Source organism: Callithrix jacchus, chromosome 4 (genome assembly GCF_049354715.1).
Source record: "Callithrix jacchus isolate 240 chromosome 4, calJac240_pri, whole genome shotgun sequence".
NCBI lineage: Eukaryota > Metazoa > Chordata > Mammalia > Primates > Cebidae > Callithrix > Callithrix jacchus.
In genome coordinates, this window is record NC_133505.1 from 157,223,438 (window position 1) to 157,242,052 (window position 18,615).

The window sequence follows — 18,615 nt, forward strand, 5'->3', positions numbered from 1 at the left end:
AGGCTCTGCCATCTTCAGCTGCCTGGCGTTAGGCGTGGGGTTGGATCACATGGACTGGACATGTTCCCTCTGCTATCCTTTCAGCAGGCACAGGGGAGGGCACTTTTCCTGTACAAAAGTTGTCAGCATGGCAGGCAGCACCATCAAATCAATGGTCTGTGGAGCCTGATGCTTCCATAACAAACTTTACTTCTAATCTTTTACAGAGTTCTCTGGCATTAGAGAACCAGTATGACATACATTTTAAAAAACAGCTGTCTATCACGAAAAGGAGTATTACAATGCATAATAAAACAAAACCATCAAAATGACTGTTGAAATAAATAACATATATTCATTTATAAAAATAGCTAATATATTTACAACAGCTCAAAATTCTGAAATTATGGAATAGTATTCAGTAGAAATTCTCTCACTCTTGTCCCCCATCTATCCAGTTTCCACACTCGCTCCAAAACAAGTAACCACTGTTCTTGTAACCCTTTATTTTGAAATAATATAGACTCACAAGAAATTGAAAAATTAATAAAGAGAATTCCTGATATAACAACTCTTTAAAGTTTAGAGTATACTCTTCCAGGAAATGTTATACATATACAGGCTTGTATAAATGTGTCATATTTTCTACTTTTTTTATTCAAATGGCATCGTATTATACATACTTTTGTACTTTGATGCTAAAGACTGAATGTGTTTAATAAAAATTGATATGTTGGAGCCCTAACCCCCAGTATAATGGTATTGGAGGTTGGGCCTTTGGGAGGTGAACAGGTGATGAGAGTGGAGCCCTTATTAATGAGATGAGTGGCCTTATAAGAAACGAGAAGAGAGAGATGATCTGTCTCCACTCTCCACCATGTGAGGTTACAGTAAGAAGGTACCTGTCGGCAGACCAGAAGGAGAGCCCTCACCAGGAGCTAATTTTCCAGCACCTTGATTCTGGACTTCTCAATTTACAGAACTATGATAAATTTATTTATTTATTTATTTATTTATTCTTTCTTTCTTTCTCTCTCTCTCTTTCTTTATTTCTTTCTTTTTTCATTCCTTCCTTCCCTCCTTCCTTCCTTCCTTCCTTTTTTGTTTCTGAGGGAGTTTTGCTCTTGTCACCCAGGCTGGAGTACAGTGACACAATCTTGATTCATTGCAACCTTTGCCTCCCAGGTTCAAGCTGTTCTCCTGCCTTAGCCTCCTGAGTAGCTGAAATTACAGGTGCCTGCTACCATGCCTGGCTAATTTTTGTATTTTTAGTAGAGAAGGGGTTTCAACAGGTTGGCCAGGCTGGTCTCCAATTCCTGACTCAAGTGATCTGCCCCCTTCTGCCTCCCGAAGTGCTAGGATTACAGACATGAGCCACCATGCCAGGCCAAGAAATAAACTTCTGTTGTTTAAGCCACCAGATCCACAGTATGTTTGTTACTTCAGCCGTAATTGACTAAGGCATTTACTAAAACAGACAAACAAACAAACAAAAAGCCTTACTGAAGTTATTATATAAATAATGAAGTTGTCACTTTAATTTTTTTGTGTCACATTTCCTAGATCAAAGCTTTTCTCTGCTGCAAAACATGATATTCTCCTTATTTCATATATTGGCTCACGTATCATTTAAAAAAAATCAAAACCCTAGGGCTGCGTTTCACAAACATGCTATTTAAAATGAATTTTACCAAACCTCTTTTTTGAACATTTTCTTCCAGCAGATCTGATTTGGTGGCGTGATCCAGCTAGATCTGGCATGTGCAAGTTCTTACTCAGATTCTGGCATTGCTGCCTAAGAAGATGGTGCTTGAGTATGTAATTTTAAAAAGTGAATGCCCTGGTGCATGACCAAAGCCACAACACCCCACACATGGGACTGTGATCTTTGTTCCTTGGCAAAGTCCTCATAGAGTTAAAGAGTTCTGCACTTTGTTCCTTCCCTGGCACAGCTCTCTCTGCATTCCTTCCATCTCCCGGCATTCTCTGTTTCTATCTCTGTGTGTTTAAAAACCAGTGTGGGAAGTGTGCACCCCTGTGCATCAGACTCCGAACCATGTTTTTCTTGACTCCCGTCTTGGTAGCCATTCTCTGCATTTTGGTTGTGTGGATCTTTAAAAATGCTAATAGAAGCATGGAGAAAAAGAAGGGGGAGGCTACAACCAGGGCCGAGGCTCGCCCCTGGGTGGATGAAGACTTAAAAGACAGCACTGACCTGCACCAAGCAGAAGAAGGTAAAGACACTGGCTATGCTGCTTAGCTTTGCTGTCATGTGTGTTGCTGATGAGTGTGAGTCAACGGCAGGGCTTATGGAGAGGAAGAAACACAGACCAGCTTCAGCATCAACTTCTAGTGTGCTAATGAATCAGTGCCTGGCACAGACAGATCATCTCGCGCCAGTAATGAGCTTGTCACCTGCTGGCACCAACCTTTTTTTATTTTGGATGCTCAGTGAAAAAGCTGTTGAGAAGCTGAAATTTTCCCTGGCTCCAATTCTGTTCTGGTTGTTAAAACCTTCCTGCAGGGATTCATCCCAGGCTGGTAGTGGGCAGGGGGCAAAGTGACCGGGTTTTGATCAGAAACTGAAATCTACCAAGTGGCATCACCTAGGAGGCTGCTACCTTTCCCTTGCCAGACCCTGGAAGTGAAAGACTGGGGTGGTCTCTGTTCTCAACAAACTGAATGTCCAATTCAGCTGCCACGATGATGCATGAGAATCAGAGACAGTAACAAAGAGACAGACCCGGTGGAACTAATTCTGAGGTGTTTGGAGCAGGCCTGGGAATTTGATGGTGCAGTCAGGGAAAGGACAAACCGGGTTGGGAACAAACAGCAAGTGCTGAGAGGCCTGTCAGGCAACAAGGGGCAAAAGGAGCAAAAGCAGCGGGAGGCCTGGAACGGGGATAAGAGAGGAAGTGGAGAACCAAGGGCAGGGGGAGGGTAAGAACGGAAGTAGTGAACTGAGGGCAAGAGCTACCTGCCTCCTTCATCAAGAGTTAATGAAGGAGGCTGGTAGTAAGGGAGAGACTGTGGAGGAGGATGAAGGAGGCAGGTAGTAAGGGAGAGACTATGGAGGAGGCTTGAGCCATCTGTGTCTGAGAAGCTTTGTCTGGGATGGGTTCAATTTGGAAGAGCCTCCATGATCCTCAGCTGGGCGAATGATGTCCCCATTCCCAAACAGAGGCCACCTGGACATGTGTGTGTGAATGTATGTGTGAGTGTTCATGAATGTGCATGTGTGTCTGTCCATAAGAGTGTGTATGCTTGAGTGTATGTGTGTGTGTGTGCATGCATGTGCATTTGAGTGTTCATGAATGTGCGTGTGTGTGTGCACAACTGTATGTGTGTGCAAGTGTGAGTATGTGAGTGGGAATGTGAGTGTGCATGTGTGTGTGAGCATGCATGAGTGTGTGTGAGCATGAGTGTGTGAGTGTGTGTCCTAATCTCAGGACTGGGACAAAGGGTGTCCAGCTGGTCCTCAGTGCTAGGATCCTGTAGGGCTGAATGCACCTCTTAGAGGTCCAGCCTCTCAGCAGGGCTCCTCTTATTCTCTGGAATTGAAAGCTCTTCCACTCAGAATGCCAATTCGGCCCAGTGAAGAAGCACTTTCCTTAATCAAGGGGACATGTGTTGTGAAGCTGGGTAATGGTTTGTGCTGGGAAGGATGGCCCGGATGTGGGGGCAGTGGGAATGCAGTGGAAGGGATGGATCAGAGTGAAGTTAATGGAAGAGCAGCAGGGTTTGCTAATAGGTTGGATGGTGGGAAAAGGAGGAGAGTGGGAGAGTTGGAGGCTGGGATGGTGTCATAAGTGGGTGGGAGAATGAGGATCCTGCTTAAAGAGGAAAATGTTGAGTTCCATTGAGGACATGTTTGATTTGAGATGACAGTGACACATCTGAGCAGAAAAGGGAGAGAGCAGCCTAGGTTAGGGGCCCAGGCCACAGACACTGATTGGAGAGTCAGCAGTATGGGGAAGAGACTTGGAACCTGGAGAACTAATGAATTCACAAAGTGGGCATTGCTAGAGAGAAGGGTGGGAATAGAACTTAGGGGACACCTGCAGTTAAGAGGAACTGTGGAAGAGAAATGTACTAGAGAAAGGAAGAAGCTGTGGGAAACGGGGCTCTGGGATTGTAACAATAACACGCCCTTATGTATATTAATAGCACTTACTTATGTATATTAATGAGAGCCACATTTTATGTGCAGTCAATCATTTCATCTTCATGACAGAGCAACGAGGTAGGCACTATTAGAATCCCCATATTATAGATAAGGAAACTGAGGCCCGAATAGGGTAAGCCCAGGCAGGTGATTGCAGAAACGGGACCCAAGCAGTCTGGCTTCAGGGTCCAGACACGTAGCTGTTTGCTGGCTGCCTCTCCCCTGGGAGAATGACCTAGAATGGAGGAGGCAGGAGACAGCCAGCAGGGGAAAACATTCTCTCAGAGCCTAGCAAGAGTGTGCATTGAGGAAAGGCCACTAGATTTGAATACCTATGAGGTTTGAGGACACAAGAGCTTGGGCAGTCTGTTGAGGGTCAGGTCCTGGGGCTGGACCTGGAGGCTGAGAACATAGAGCAGGATTAAAGGGCCTTTCTCTGGTTCTCTGCGTGATTACTAACTTCTGCAAAATGTGTTGCCTCTTCATTCTCTGTTCCTTTTCATCCTTATCCTTCTCTCTCTCTCTCTCTTTGTTTCTTTTTCTTTTCTTTTTTTTTTTTTTTTTTGAGACAGAGTCTTCCTCTGTCACCCAGGCTGGAGTGCAGTGGAGTGATCTCGGCTCACTGCAACCTCTGCCTCCTGGGTTCAAGCAATTCTCCTGCCTCAGCCTCTCAAATAGCTGGGACTGCAGGCACATGCCACCCACCTGGCTAATTTTTTTTTGTATTTTAGTAGAGATGGGGTTTCACCATGTTGCCTAGCTGGTCGTGAATTCCTGAGCTCAGGCAATTTGCTGGCCTCAGCTTCCCAAATTCCTGGGATTACATCATGCCAGCCTCATTCTTCTCTTCTCTTTATACAGAAGAATGAATGGGACAGCCTTAGTGTCTTCTTTAGCAGCTGGGGCAAAGTCTGGCCTGTGTGTGTCATCCACAGATCTCTTGTATGGGGAATCTAATAGTGCCTACCTTGTTGTATCGTTTTGAAGATGAAATGATTTACTCCACCTCTCTTACATTGTTTACATAAGTAGTGCATGCTAAGGTCACACAGGTGACTGGTGAGAACCAGTGCTTAAACGCAGGCTTTCAGGCCCCCAAGCCCCTGCTCTCAGTCACAGGGCAGGTAGACATGGTCTATGTGGGGATCTTACTCTAGGTCCAGAAGGGATTGAGCAGGGGCTAACTGGAGAAGAGAACAGACTCCTTTACTGAAGACACATGGAGATGGTGCTGCTGACTGCAAATAGATACCAGATTCAAACCATTTTTAACATTAACAAGACACTAAATGGTAAAATAAGTATTGCAGGCCATTCTAGCCTGAGTTAAAGAAAATATGGGTACCAATCCAACCTCCTGCAGCTCTGATTCACAAAGAATTCCTATTCCATGTTCACAGATCAGGCAATTGGCATGCGTATGTGTTGGGGGGGTGGGGGAGTGGTGAGAGAACATTGTGTGACTATGCTTATTAGATGTAAGATACAGTCTTCCTCTGCAAACCAGCCAAATTTGGTGTCCTGTTGATACTTTGTTTGTCTACAGTTATGGAGTTGCTGAAGTTTATCTCAAAGAAGCAAATCTCAGATTGTCCCAATAAAATGAACTGAAAATTCTACCCACAAATCCTCCAGTTAAGCCTAGATTCATAAAAGTCTGTAGAAATAGGGAAAGAAGAAAAAGATAGGAAACACATCTCATTGAAATGAATTTGTTTTAATGTTAGTGGGGGTTTCCTCCACACTTAGCTTCACTGGCCATCCGAAAGCTATCATTCTAACTGAAGTCGCTAACTGAGTGACAAGTGGCCCACCTTGTCCCATCTTTTCTAAGAAAGGCCTGAGTTAACATTTTTAATCCAGTGTGGGTAACTTCTAAGAACAAAAGTGGTCCTACGACTTTAAGAAACAGAGTTTTATGTCCCGATAATATCAAGGTAGCTGTCAGAACTGGTTCCAAGCCTAAGTAGTGGATTAATGACAACTCATTTCAGTGTAAGCTTGGCAAGCTAACCAATCCAGGTCAGCCTCTTGCTTCTAAAAGTCAGCCAACCAGTACCAGCTCCTCTGAGTGTCCGAGTCTCAACCAACTGGCACTGATCCTACAAATGATGTGTGTCACTCATACCCCTGAAAGTCCACCAGTTCTTGAACTCCATGCTTCCCAACCACATAGCATACTAGGGCTAGCCTCTGAGGATTAGCAAGAGCTGACTGTTAAATATTTAGGAGTTTTTTGTTAAGTCATCAGTGCCTTGAAGTCAGGCCATGTTGGGATTACTTACATCATGGATACTGGCAAGTGCCATAAATCAGTACTTTCTCCCTGCCACCCTGCAAAGAGCTGGCTTACCAGCACCCCACTGCCAAAAACTCTATATTAAGTCAGCATTCTACTCTGCTCAAAGAGACGAGCCTAGTCAGCATAGTTGTCTTTTACTATGGGAAGCAATGCAATCAGCTTTCTCTTAGACACACCCAGACATTAATACTTTCACATGGCTAATTTAAAAGGTTGGTTCGCTAGACTCCTGTAAGACCTTAAGGTTTTCGAACAAGAGACAGGCGCCTTTAGAAGAGAAAAGAGTAGGAAAGGAAAAGCACTTGAATGAAGACATTGTTCTCGAGATCAAGTCTGGGTAGGTTCCTCCTCAGGGAAGTTAAGGTCGGCACAGGACACTGGGGGACCAAAAGAGATAAAGGGCCTCAGAAGACAAATCCTGTCGGCTTCACTCCATTGCTTTGGAGAGGAGGATAAAAATACCCTTTTCTCTCCCCAGTCTAGGTTCATGAGGCCCCTATAACAAAAGATAGACTAACAGAAAAGGGGTACATGTTTATTCGGCATAAGTTTCATGTGACACAGAAGCCTTCATAGGAAAATGAAGACCCAAAGGAGCAGTTAAAACTGTGTGTTTTCATGCTAGGTTTGGTGAAAGTGAACAGTGGTGGAGACATACAAGAGGACAGAGGGGCTATAGTCTAATGTGATCTAATGGCAATAAACGGGGAAAACTTAGTGTATTAGTCTGTTTTCACACTGCTAATAAAGACATACCTGAGACTCGGTAATTTACAAAGAAAAAGAGGTTTAATGGACTCACAGTTCCATGCAGTCAGAGAGGCCTCATAATGATGGTGGAAGGTGAAAGGCATGGCTTACATGGCGACAGGCAAAGAGGGAATGAGAACCAAGGGAAAGGGGCTTCTCCTTATAAAACCATCAGATCTCCTGAGACTTATTCACTACCACAGGAACAGTACGTGGGAAACCACCCCCATGATTCAATTATCTCTCACTGGGTCCCTCACAACACGTGGGAATTATGGGAGCTACAGTTCAAGATGAGAGTTGGATGAGGACACAGCCAAACCATATCACTGAGCAATCTCTGTTTGTTCAGATTCTTCTCTGTGTCCCGACGTCTTCAGAGATGAGAATGCTCCTTTCCTCTTGGTGGGCACCTCTTACATGGACGTCATATGACCTGCCTCAGGGGAGGGTCAGAAAATTCTTCATTGGTTTTATGACCTGTTTCAGGAAAGAAGGAGAGGGGAAGGTCAGAGAGTCCTTCCTGCTCTGAAGTTGGCATGCTTTTGGGTAATATGTTCTGAACCCCATCAGCTTTAGGATAGCATTGCTCTATTCAAGGTCTCTCTGTCTGGGCATCCTTCAGCCTTCCCAATCCCTACCCATCTCAGTGCTACTAATGAAATAACCCATCTATACAGCAGCCAGGTGTTACCTTAATAGTTTGGTTGATTGATGCATACAGCAAGTCAATACATTGAGACACCAGGTTGCAACAGAGAAAGAGGTTTAATCATAGGGCTATTGAATGAGGAAGCAGGGGAAACCTTAAATCCATCTCCCTGAAGAGTCTGGAGCTAGGATTTTTTAGGGTTTTGGAGTGAACTAAAGTGTGAAGGCCATTGATTGGTCAAAGATTGCAGGGTGAGGTCATGGGACAGGGAGATGAAGAAACTGTATTCTAATGCTGATTCTGCTCCATTATGGGAGTCTTCGAACTGGTTGGCATCAGCTATTTCACTGGAATTCATGATCTGAAAAACATTTTAAGTAATTTTTAAACAAAAGCCTTATGATCCTGATGGAGAGATCCTGTGTTTCTCAAACAAAAGCCTTGTGATTCTAATGTCAGAAATTCTATATACAGGAACAGTGGGAATGCATATGGTCAGTATTTACTAGTGCTATGAGACTTTTAGGAACAAGGAAGTGGGTTAAAGCAGCCTGAAGAATGCTTAATTATAACTGTACTTCTGTTCATAATTCTTTTTTTTTTTTTTTTGAGACAGAGTTTCGCTCTTGTTACCCAGGCTGGAGTGCAATGGCGCTATCTCGGCTCACTGCAAGCTCCGCCTCCTGGGTTCAGGCAATTCTCCTGCCTCAGCCTCCTGAGTAGCTGGGATTACAGGCACGTGCCACCATGCCCAGCTAATTTTTTGTATTTTTAGTAGCGACAGAGTTTCACCATGTTGACCAGGATGGTCTCAATCTCTTGACCTCGTGATCCACCTGCCTTGGCCTCCCAAAGTGCTGGGATTACAGGCATGAGCCACTTTGCTCGGCCTGTTCATAATTCTTGTTATCGCTATGAGGATGGCCTCACAGGAAGTGGGATGACTGAGAGGCCCAGGTAGGGAGCAGAGCAATGGTGATGAAGTTGGGAAAGAGGCATTCTCGGTCAGGTGCTGAGCCCTGAAGTGGCTCCCATCCTCACCTTTGAAATCTGCGTCACCCTCCTCCTTAGTAACATTGCCCCTCAAGGCTCCCAAAATTGCAAGAAGGGAACAAGGATGACGTGACATAAATTGTCCTTGGTTTCAAAGTTGGAAATAGTGGCCCATTTGCAAAGACTGTGAAGCAGAACTGTAAAAACACTAAAGCAATTCATTTGGAAAAGCAACCAGAAAAATACCTCCATTTCAATGTGAAAAGATACAAGTCACCCAGAATTACTTGGCTGGCTAAACCTAAATATGGAACAATTAAGGGATTCCTTGGCATTAAAGCAATTGTAGGGACCAAGGGATTGATTGCTGGAAAGCTAATAGGTGTTTATTACCACTCCCCCTTCACACCTACTTCCTTCTAACTAAAAGTATACAGTTTGGGCCAGAACTGTTCCTGCTAGTGAAATATGAAAAGCAGTTTTTCCTCTACCCTCTGAAGGTTTACTGAAAATGAACTGACAAAAGACAGGCTAATAGAGGAAAAGGCATACACATTTATTTAACATGCATAAGCACTGGGGAATCACGGGATAATGGTTACCTAAGAACCCAGTGGGGTTCAGATGCTTACATATCCCTCTTCATAGGGGAAGTGGGAATGGTGGGGGTGTGTAGAAGTACATGATTTTCAGGGGAAATGAATGAGTGAAAAGAACAGTGCCTTGGGATGCAGTTCCTCGAGTTCATGAGAGGTAGTGGGAAGGTGAGGGGTGGAACTGCACTGTGAACAAAAGTCTTCTCATTATGCCGGTAAAGTCCTCATAGGTTATCTCTATCTGCCTGGATTCCTAGGCAGGGGATCTTAGGACAATTACATTTCTTCATCTTCTTCTTTTCTTTTCTTAATAGATAGGGTATTGCTTTGTTGCTCAGGCTGGAGTGCAGTGGTATGATCATAGCTCACTGAAGCCTCTAGCTCCAGACTCAATCTATCCTCCCACGTCACCCTCTTGAGTATCTGGGACTACGGGCACACACCACCATGCCTAATTTTTAGACTCATTTTGAAGACAGGGTCTCTCTATATTGCCCAGGCTGGTCTTGAATTCCTGGGCTCAAGCAATCCTCCTACCTTGGCCTCTCAAAGTGCTGGGATAACAGGCATGAGCCACTGTGCCCATCCCAATTACATTTCTTTTGGAAAGAAATGTCCTTAGTCAGAAAGGAAAGCTCCAGAAAGAGTCCCTCTCAGTGCTTCAGGAAAAAGGATCAGAGAGACCAGAGACCAGGCAGCTCAGAGGGAGACCTGGAGGTGCTTCTTTAGTGCGCCAGGTCAAGTGCCTGGCGATATTTTAGGGGATTGTTTGCAGAGCCCCAGTGCAATCATACAAGGCAAGTTACTGTTGGTATCATCAGCACGCCCCAGTAAGGCAGCTCAAGATTTACATTTAAAAAGCAGGCCGGATGTGTTGGCTCATACCTGTAATCCCAGCACTTTGGAAGGCCCAAGGCAGGCAGATCACCTGAGGTCAGAAGTTTGAGACCAGCCTGGACAACATGGTGAAACCCCATCTCTACTGAAAATACAAAAATTGGCTGGGCATGGTGCCTGTAATCCCAGCTTCTCAGAAGGCTGAGGCAGGAGAATCGCTGGAACCTGGGAGGCGGCGGCTGCAGTGAGCCGAGATCGTGCCATCTCACTCCAGCCTGAGGGACAAGAGCGAGACTCTGTCTCAAAAAAAAAACCAAAAAAGCAGACCATAATAGTACACATTTCTTTGGACTATGTAGACTTTAGAGCTTGAGTAATCACTAGTGGCTTGACTGCTCTAGGGTGAAGGCAGGAAAACAAAGGGGTTAACACAGCCTGCTCTCTTGCCTCTGGGTGAGGGCCACATTCCTTGGAAACAGTCAGGAGTTCAAGGGAAGGAGACAAGTGGAAGCTCATTATGCTCCCAGCCTGGCCCTGCTGGTCTCATTCCCCAGGCATAGTGTAGACCTTCTGCCCTGTGAAAGGCTCCGGGAGTGGCAGCCTGACTGTGCACTGCTCCGAGAGTGCACTCAGGACAATCCCATCAAGAGTGATGAGGAACATTTGTTTACCTGGTCAGGGTAGCGGCTGGCACTGATAATGAGGCAACAGCTTGCTTCCTTCTGCTAATTAGGAGAGTCTACCTTGGACCTTAGAAGCTGCAGAAACTGCCAAGTCATGCACTTAGACTGCTCTTGGATTTTACAAATGCTAAATGGGTCTTAAGTGTTAGTGACTTACCTTTCAAACAGTTAAGGAAGCATTTAATGCATTTGCTTATATACCAGTTATTAACTACAGAGGCGCCAGATTTCATCTTAAACAATGTTCAAAGTATCATTGGTGTTGAAAGTCTTTATTGACATCTTGATAAGGTTCAGGGTTGTCACTGTGACACTGATGACTTTGGCATTTTGTTCAGGACTGATTGTTAGAAAGCTGATAGATGTTTATTACCACTCCCCCATCACACCTACTTTCCTCTAACTAGGCCCAAACTGTTCCTGCTAGAGAAATTTAAAAAGAAGATTCCTCACTAAGAGCCATGAGCCAACAGTAGTGACTTCTAACATCATTTTTGGGGGTCCCCAGAAGGTGAATTCTCTACCTGAATTCCACCTGGAGAATGGCCGAGTCCCTTAGGGCAGGTCTTTGACCTTCTTCCACTCTTCCTTTCATTCCTCCTGCTCATGCTCATCTCTATGGGTCGGCTCCAAATAGGACCTCACCTTCAAGGCTCAGACATTTTCTTTTGTACATGACATCTGCACTTGAATGGCTCACAGCATCTGGAATCAGGCAGACTGTTGACTCTTGTTCCTCCTTCCTGCCCACCTGCAATAGTTCACCTCTTAGTCCTCCTAGCTCAGTGGATGGTTCCATCATCTAACCAGGCACCAAAGCCAGAAACCTGGCAACAAGTCTTGGTTCCTCCCTCTCTCTCCCAGCTACTCTCAACCACCCACGTTAGCCAGTCTTTCCATTTCTATTTCCAAGGTGTTTCGAGAATCTGCAGACTCCTGTCATTCTTCCTGCCTCTCCAAGGGTTCAAGCCAGCATTGTCCCCCACCCAGGCTACATCAACAGCATCTATGTGTTTCTGCCTTTTTCCCATTTCTCCTCAACACATTTGAATATCCAGCTCCTTTCTTATTGCTCAAGTTTCACCTTACATGCCATCCCCTTGGGGAACCACTTTGTGTCTTCGCTCTTTGTACCACCCCTTCTTATTCTCTGTCACTTCATAGAGAATTAATTGTCTTCATAGGAGTGATTACAGTTTGTAATTCTATCCATATGTACATTTGCTGCTTTGTTTAAATATATGAGTAAGATTATTGTCCCAAAGAGGAAAACAATTACCTTCAATCCCTTCCCTAAAATTTTATTCATCAGAAAAGATTAGAATTCATATCACAGAGAAAGAGAGTGAAAATTAAACATCACACCTAGAGCCCAGAAAAACTTTGTCATAAACCTTTGTTTTTTGTTTGTTCTCAGGTCCCATTCAATTCCCAAAGGGAATGATTCACCAACCATCATCTGATCACAGGTCCATTCATTCCCCTTACACCTCTTATGTCCTCTTCCTCTATAAAGAAGGTTATATAAGCAGTCGGACCCTGCTGGGTTATTGAGTGATCATTCTCTTGCTATTGCCTCATGCTATGTGTGTTAAAATCATTTTGTATGGCTTTTTCTTCTATTAATCTGGCTTTTGTCAGTTCCTTTTCAGTGAACATTCAGAGAGTAAAGAGGGAAGCTTTTCCTCTTCACCCCTGTAGTATAAAAGTCATATCTATCTTGTTCACGAATATATGTCAAAGGCTCAATAAAAACCTTGTTGAATGAATTGCATATTTCCAGCTTCCAGGAAGGTTTTGAGAGCTTTACTAAATGTAATTTGCATTATACATAGTATTTTGTGTTTTGCAAATGTACAATTATAACCTGAAAACTTGTATTTTCCCAACTAATCGTACCCACAAGAGATTTTTATTCCACTGCACCACCCTTCTTTCCCAAAACACCACCACTACCGCCACCGCCACAACAACCACTGCAAAATTATTGCCATTGGCATTTCCAGAGCAGATGTCTAAGAAAAGAAAGTCGTTCAGTTCCACTAACATGAAACAGATCAACTCTAGGGCTTGCACTGCTTTTTCATGCTTTGTTCTCTAGGTAATGTGCCATACTTACATAACCCAGGGGTCAGCTGAGCTCATCCTATTTAGAAAAAATAAATAAACTAAAAATAAGATTTAAAGAAGGCTGAATCCTCAGTCCTCCATGCTTTGAGGAGGCAGATTCCCTCTCAAGCATTTGAGAATCCCACTGAACCTGTGCCCACGGAGCCACCTCTGGCTCTGAGGTTCATGCCCCATGGACTCCTGCTTTCCTCTATGTGTTTTCTTCCTTTACCTCGCAACAATTTATCTGTGGAAATCAACCTTTGTTGTTGTTCGTTTCTTTGGTACCTCACTTCCCAACTCCTCTCACAGCATGTTAGCATTTGGGCAGCCCCTTCTTCCTTCTAAAAGTCTTTTAAGTCACAGTCGTAGGTCTGCCTTAGGGCTCCTCTCCCCGAACTCTGTTCCCTCACTTGGTCATACTCAGCTCCTCTCTGCCAAAGACCCATGCCTATCCTCTGAAAAACAGTGGTCCGTGGAATGCAGGGACATGGCAGCACAGGAAAATCATCAGAGGTTTAAGATTTTACACTGTCTCCTTCCCTCATCAGCTGGTGTGGGGAAGTGAGCAACGGGGAGGTTTTCCACAAATGATGCTACTTTGCTCAGAAGGCAAAAGCACCTATGGCCAGTTTTGTTCACACTTTCAAGTTCTTATTGTTTAAAACTCTAAATCTTTCTTGAAAGCATTGATATTTTAAATATGAAACAGGAATTTAAAAATAATGATTGTGCTATTGTACTTTGAAAAATGGTAACGTGGCAGGAAATTCATCTCCAAGGATCTAAGTTTCCACTGTATCTAGACTTTACCTACTTTACTGAACGTGAACTTTTTCACTGCATTGAGAAAAAGTCAAGTATCTTTTCTCTTTTCTCAGAAGTTTTGTTTAAGAGTTCTGGACAGTTGACCTATTCCTGCTTCCTCTAATAATTAATCTCTATGGCCTTCTTCTCACTGAAAAATCTCTTAATTGTGACATGTACTTACTGAACTAGTGTATAAAACACAGATGAATGCCTTAGCAAATAATTATTAAGCAAAACATTATATAATTATTACTTAGGTTAGGAAACAAACATATCCAGCATTTCATAAACACCCATACATCCTTCCCCAACAGAAGAAACTACTATTTTGAATTTTATGGAAATTATTTATTTGCTTTTCTGCTTAGCTGCATCACTCTTACACAGCTGAACATTCCTAAACATTAAAGTTGTACTGTTTATGTTCTTTTGACTTGCTGTTTTATATTTGTAAGAGTCAAATATAATGCTAAGTAGGTTAGGCATGTAACTGAGGCTCATTTATTTTCACTATTGTATAGTATTCTGTTATATGGCTGTATCACAATTTATTCTACTGTTGATGAACCTTTGGTCTATTTCTAGTTTAGGACCATAAACTATTTCTGTAAACATTTTAGTATTAGTCTTGTACATATGTGTATATCTTGTACAAATGTGGATTTTTCTGGTGCATACATGGAATTGCAGTCATGGTGCGAAGGGCCTGCTGATATATCACACAGATGCCCCTTTAACGAAGGGCTTGCTGCCTCTACTGCTGGGAGTACTGTCGGCCTCTTCCAGGGATGGCCTCTGCTGTAGACAGCTGTCTCTCCTGAGATTCCGCCTCTCCCAGGATGGCCCACTTAAGCTCATGAAAAGACATACTTTTGGTCTGAACTACAAAGATTTCAACAGAAAAAAATTTTAAGACGCTGTCTTCAAACACTTGAAATTATTGAAAAAAAATGTTTAGATGGCAAAATATATATATTTTTTGTTACTAGTTTAATTGCATTACAGTCACAGATCATTCTCTATTGGGCCATTAAAATATGTTAAGAGTTATTTTCTGGTCCAATAAACTCTACGTAAAAAGAATGTGTGTTCTGGCCGGGCACAGTGGCTCAAGCCTGTAATCCCAGCACTTTGGGAGGCCGAGGCGGGTAGATCACAAGGTCAAGAGATCGAGACCATCCCGGTCAACATGGTGAAACCCCACCTCTACTAAAAATACAAAAAATTAGCTGGGCACGGTGGCGCGTGCCTGTAATCCCAGTTACTCAGGAGGCTGAGGCAGGAGAATTGCCTGAACCCAGGAGGTGGAGGTTGCGGTGAGCCGAGATAGCGCCATTGCACTCCAGCCTGGGTAACAAGAGCGAAACTCCATCTCAAAAAAACAAAACAAAACAAAAAAACCCAAAAAATTAGCTGGGTGTTGTGGCACATTTGTAGTCCGGAAGGCTGAGGAAGGAGAATGGCTTGAACCCAGAAAGCAGAGGTTGCAGTGAGCTGAGATTGTGCCACTGCGCTCTAGCCTGGTAACAGAGTGAGACTCTGTCTAAAAAAAAATATGTTTTCTGTAATATTTGATGATTTTTGTCAATTGCCTTGAAATCTTCTGTATCCTTACTGCTTTTTTTCTACTGCTTATTTCTTTTATTACTGAGAGGGATGTGTTAAGATCTTTCATTGTGTTGTGGATTTTTACATTTCTTCTTGGAAGTCTGTCTCGAGGTCATGTAATGTAATTGCATACATATTTAAAATTATATTTTTCCACTAAATTAAATTGTATTATTATAAACTGACCCTTTTTATTATCAACAATGCTTTTGCCTTAATTTTTTTCAACTAATATAGTTATGTGATACATGATATGACTTTCGACCTTTCTATATGCTTCTGTTTTAGATGTGTCACTTATAAACAACATACTTAACTTAAAATAATCACTGGCCTTTATCAGGAGCATTTAGTTCATTTATATTTAGTGCAACTATTCTTGTCATGGTTAAAAATGCAGCTATTTCCATTGTTCTTCCTGAGGTAACGTTTTTTTCTCTAGCTGCTTTTAAGATTTTTATATTTTATTGTAAAAAGTATAGTTTTTAAAAATAACTCTCTGTTTTACAGGGCCTTAGAGTAAAAATGTGCCATTTACACAGCTTACCTATAGGCAAGAAGCCTGAAATAACTTGCAGTTTTGCATCTAATTTAGCCCCTGACTTACTTGCATTGTTGCCAGGATTAATTATGAAACTGAAGTTTGGCACCTTCTCTTTAATATATTCTTCCCCTTGTAGCAACTGTGTTTAATGGCATTAAAAATAGCCAGGGGCAATAGTGCACACCTGTACTCCCAGTTACTCAGGAGGCTGAGGCTGGAGGATCCCTTGAGGCCAGGAGTTTGAATTCAGCCTGGACAACATAGCAAGACCCCATTTCTAATTAAAAAAAAGAGAAAGGAAAAGGTTCTTGGGCGGGGGGGGAAGAAAAGAACTTACCAGACTTCTTAAATCTGTAAATTTGGTATGTTTCATGAGTTCTGCAAAAATATCAGATGCTATCTTTTCAAATATTGCCTCCACCATATTCTCTTTGAATCAAATGATCAGATGTGTATTAGACATTTTCACTCTTACTCTGCTCTATTTTTTCTCATCCCTTTCTCTATATTTTCTTCTTTTTGTCTCTCCTTGCCCAATTCTAGGTGTTTTCTTTTGATTTATCTCCCAGTTCATTAATTTTTCTGTAGCTAGTCTAACCTGATAGTCAATCATCCTTTTAAGTTCTTAATTCTATGATTTTTCAGTTCCAGAAGTTCTCTATTTTTTCAGATTGTTTATATTACTTTTTATCCTTTATTTTTGTTGTTCCAGAAGTTCTCCATTTTTTTCAGATTGCTTATATTACCTTTTATTCTTTATTTTTGCTGTTGTTCTTGTTTTTTCTCCTTTTAAAATTTTTGTTTTTGCCTTTTATTTTTTTCTGTACCCTACAGATTTATATGTTTGTCTTTTTTCTCTAAATATAGTAATCATAGTTGTTTTATCTTCTGGGTCTGCTAATTCCAGTGTTTGGGGTCTTTGGGCATCTGATGTTATTTTTTTAAAATTGATTCTACTGTTTCTTGTCCAAGATGTTTTCTTCTCTATGTTCCTGATTGCCTTTGGTGGGTTGCTGATAATTATATTTAAAATTATTTGTATATTGGCATTTGCTTCTGCTAGACATCTGGGGTACTTTTGGGCAGGACAAGTTCACTCCAAGTTCAAGTTTGAGGCAAGACTTATCAAACTGATATAAACCCTTAGGAATAATTTATTTATCATTCACACTTCCCCTAGGATTTAGTTTTGGGGTCCCAGCTTATTAGACTTCACATTGTGTGTGGACCTGGGCTTTGATATTTGTCACCCTTGATCCCTGAGTACATATAAATGGAAGTTTAATGTGTAGGGATTGGCAAATACAGTAGGGAAAAAAAAAAGTGTATCTTCTGTTCTTATTTACCAATGTGAGTTCATATTTTCTCTTTACTTTGGCCTGCAAATTTCTTGTTATGTTGTAGGCTCAATAATTTTTAAAAAGACTTTGAAAAATGTTTTATATAGAGATCAGAGTGATTTTCAGCTGATGGGAGATTGTTTCAAATAACCTAGTCCATCATTAACAGACATTTGAATTCCTCATCTTTTTGTAGGTAAAATTTTTCTTTTCTCCCTTTATAATTAGTTTGGAGTTTTTGCTTGTTTTTTCTTTGGGGGGGGTTGGTTTTTTTTTTGTTTTTTTTTTTTTGATACACTCTCACTCTATCGCCCAGGCTGGAGTGCAGTGGCACAGTCTCGGCTCACTGCAACCTCTGCCTCCCAGGTTCAAGTAATTCTCGTGCCTCAGCCTCCCAAGTAGCTGGGATTACAAGTGTGCCCCACCAGGCCTGGCTAATTTTTGTATTTTTAGTACAGATAGCGTTTCACCATGTTGGCCAGGTTGGTCCTGAACTCCCAACCTCAAGTGATCCACCCCCCTCGGCCTCCTAAAATGCTGGGATTACAGACGTGAGCCACCATGCCCGGACTTTTCTTTGTTTTTGTTTGTTTTTTGTTTTTAAAGAGACTGCGTCTCTCTCTCTCCATTGCCCAGGCTGGAGTGCAGTGGTGTGATCATAGCTCACTGCAGCCTTGAACTCCTAGGCTCAAGCAATCCTTCCACCTTAGTCTCCAGGGCAGCTGGAAATACACATGTGAACCATTGCACTCAGCTGGAGTTTTAAGGGATAGTCAAGATGAGTGGTAAGGAGTCTGTAAATCTATTCTTTTTATAACCTTACACATTTGAGAACTTTACCTTCTTCTCCCCAGTGGTCACCTTATGATCAAGAGATCATTTACTTTGTCACCTTTCTTGTTCTTATTTGCAGATGTTGATGAATGGCAAGAATCAGAAGAAAATGTTGAACACATCCTGTTCTCTCACACCCGCTATTCTGAGAAGGAAATGGCTAAGAGATCTCAGGAATTTTATGAACTTCTCAATAACAGACGGTCAGTCAGGTTCATAAGTAATGAGCAAGTCCCAATGGAAGTCATTGATAATGTCATCAGAACGGCAGGTTTGTAATGGCAGGTGGGCTCTTTGGAAATGTTAGCCGCCTTACTGGTGTGACTCTAACACTGGGAAAATGTCAAAGTTCTAACATAGTGAATAAAGTCTAGAGTGGTATGTTTATCTATAAAGTCTTACCCAAGGGTGAC

At 42.4% G+C, this 18,615-nt stretch overlaps 1 protein-coding gene across 3 annotated transcripts in view; it reads left to right on the forward strand.

The window, feature by feature from the left end:
* The first annotated feature begins 2,016 nt into the window (after positions 1-2,016).
* The window catches only part of IYD (iodotyrosine deiodinase), a 30,751-nt gene continuing 14,152 nt past the window's right edge, over positions 2,017-18,615 (forward strand). For 2 of the 3 annotated variants that reach the window (XR_004742154.3, XM_002747111.6), the window contains exons 1-2: positions 2,017-2,213; positions 18,282-18,473. Coding sequence is in view for 2 of the 3 variants with exons in the window: in XM_002747111.6 (XP_002747157.1) it covers positions 2,036-2,213; positions 18,282-18,473 (370 nt within the window). In the remaining variant the exon portion in view is untranslated. Of the gene's footprint in view, positions 2,214-18,281; positions 18,474-18,615 lie in introns of those variants that run through there. The other variant, XM_017971470.4, reaches the window with a different exon arrangement.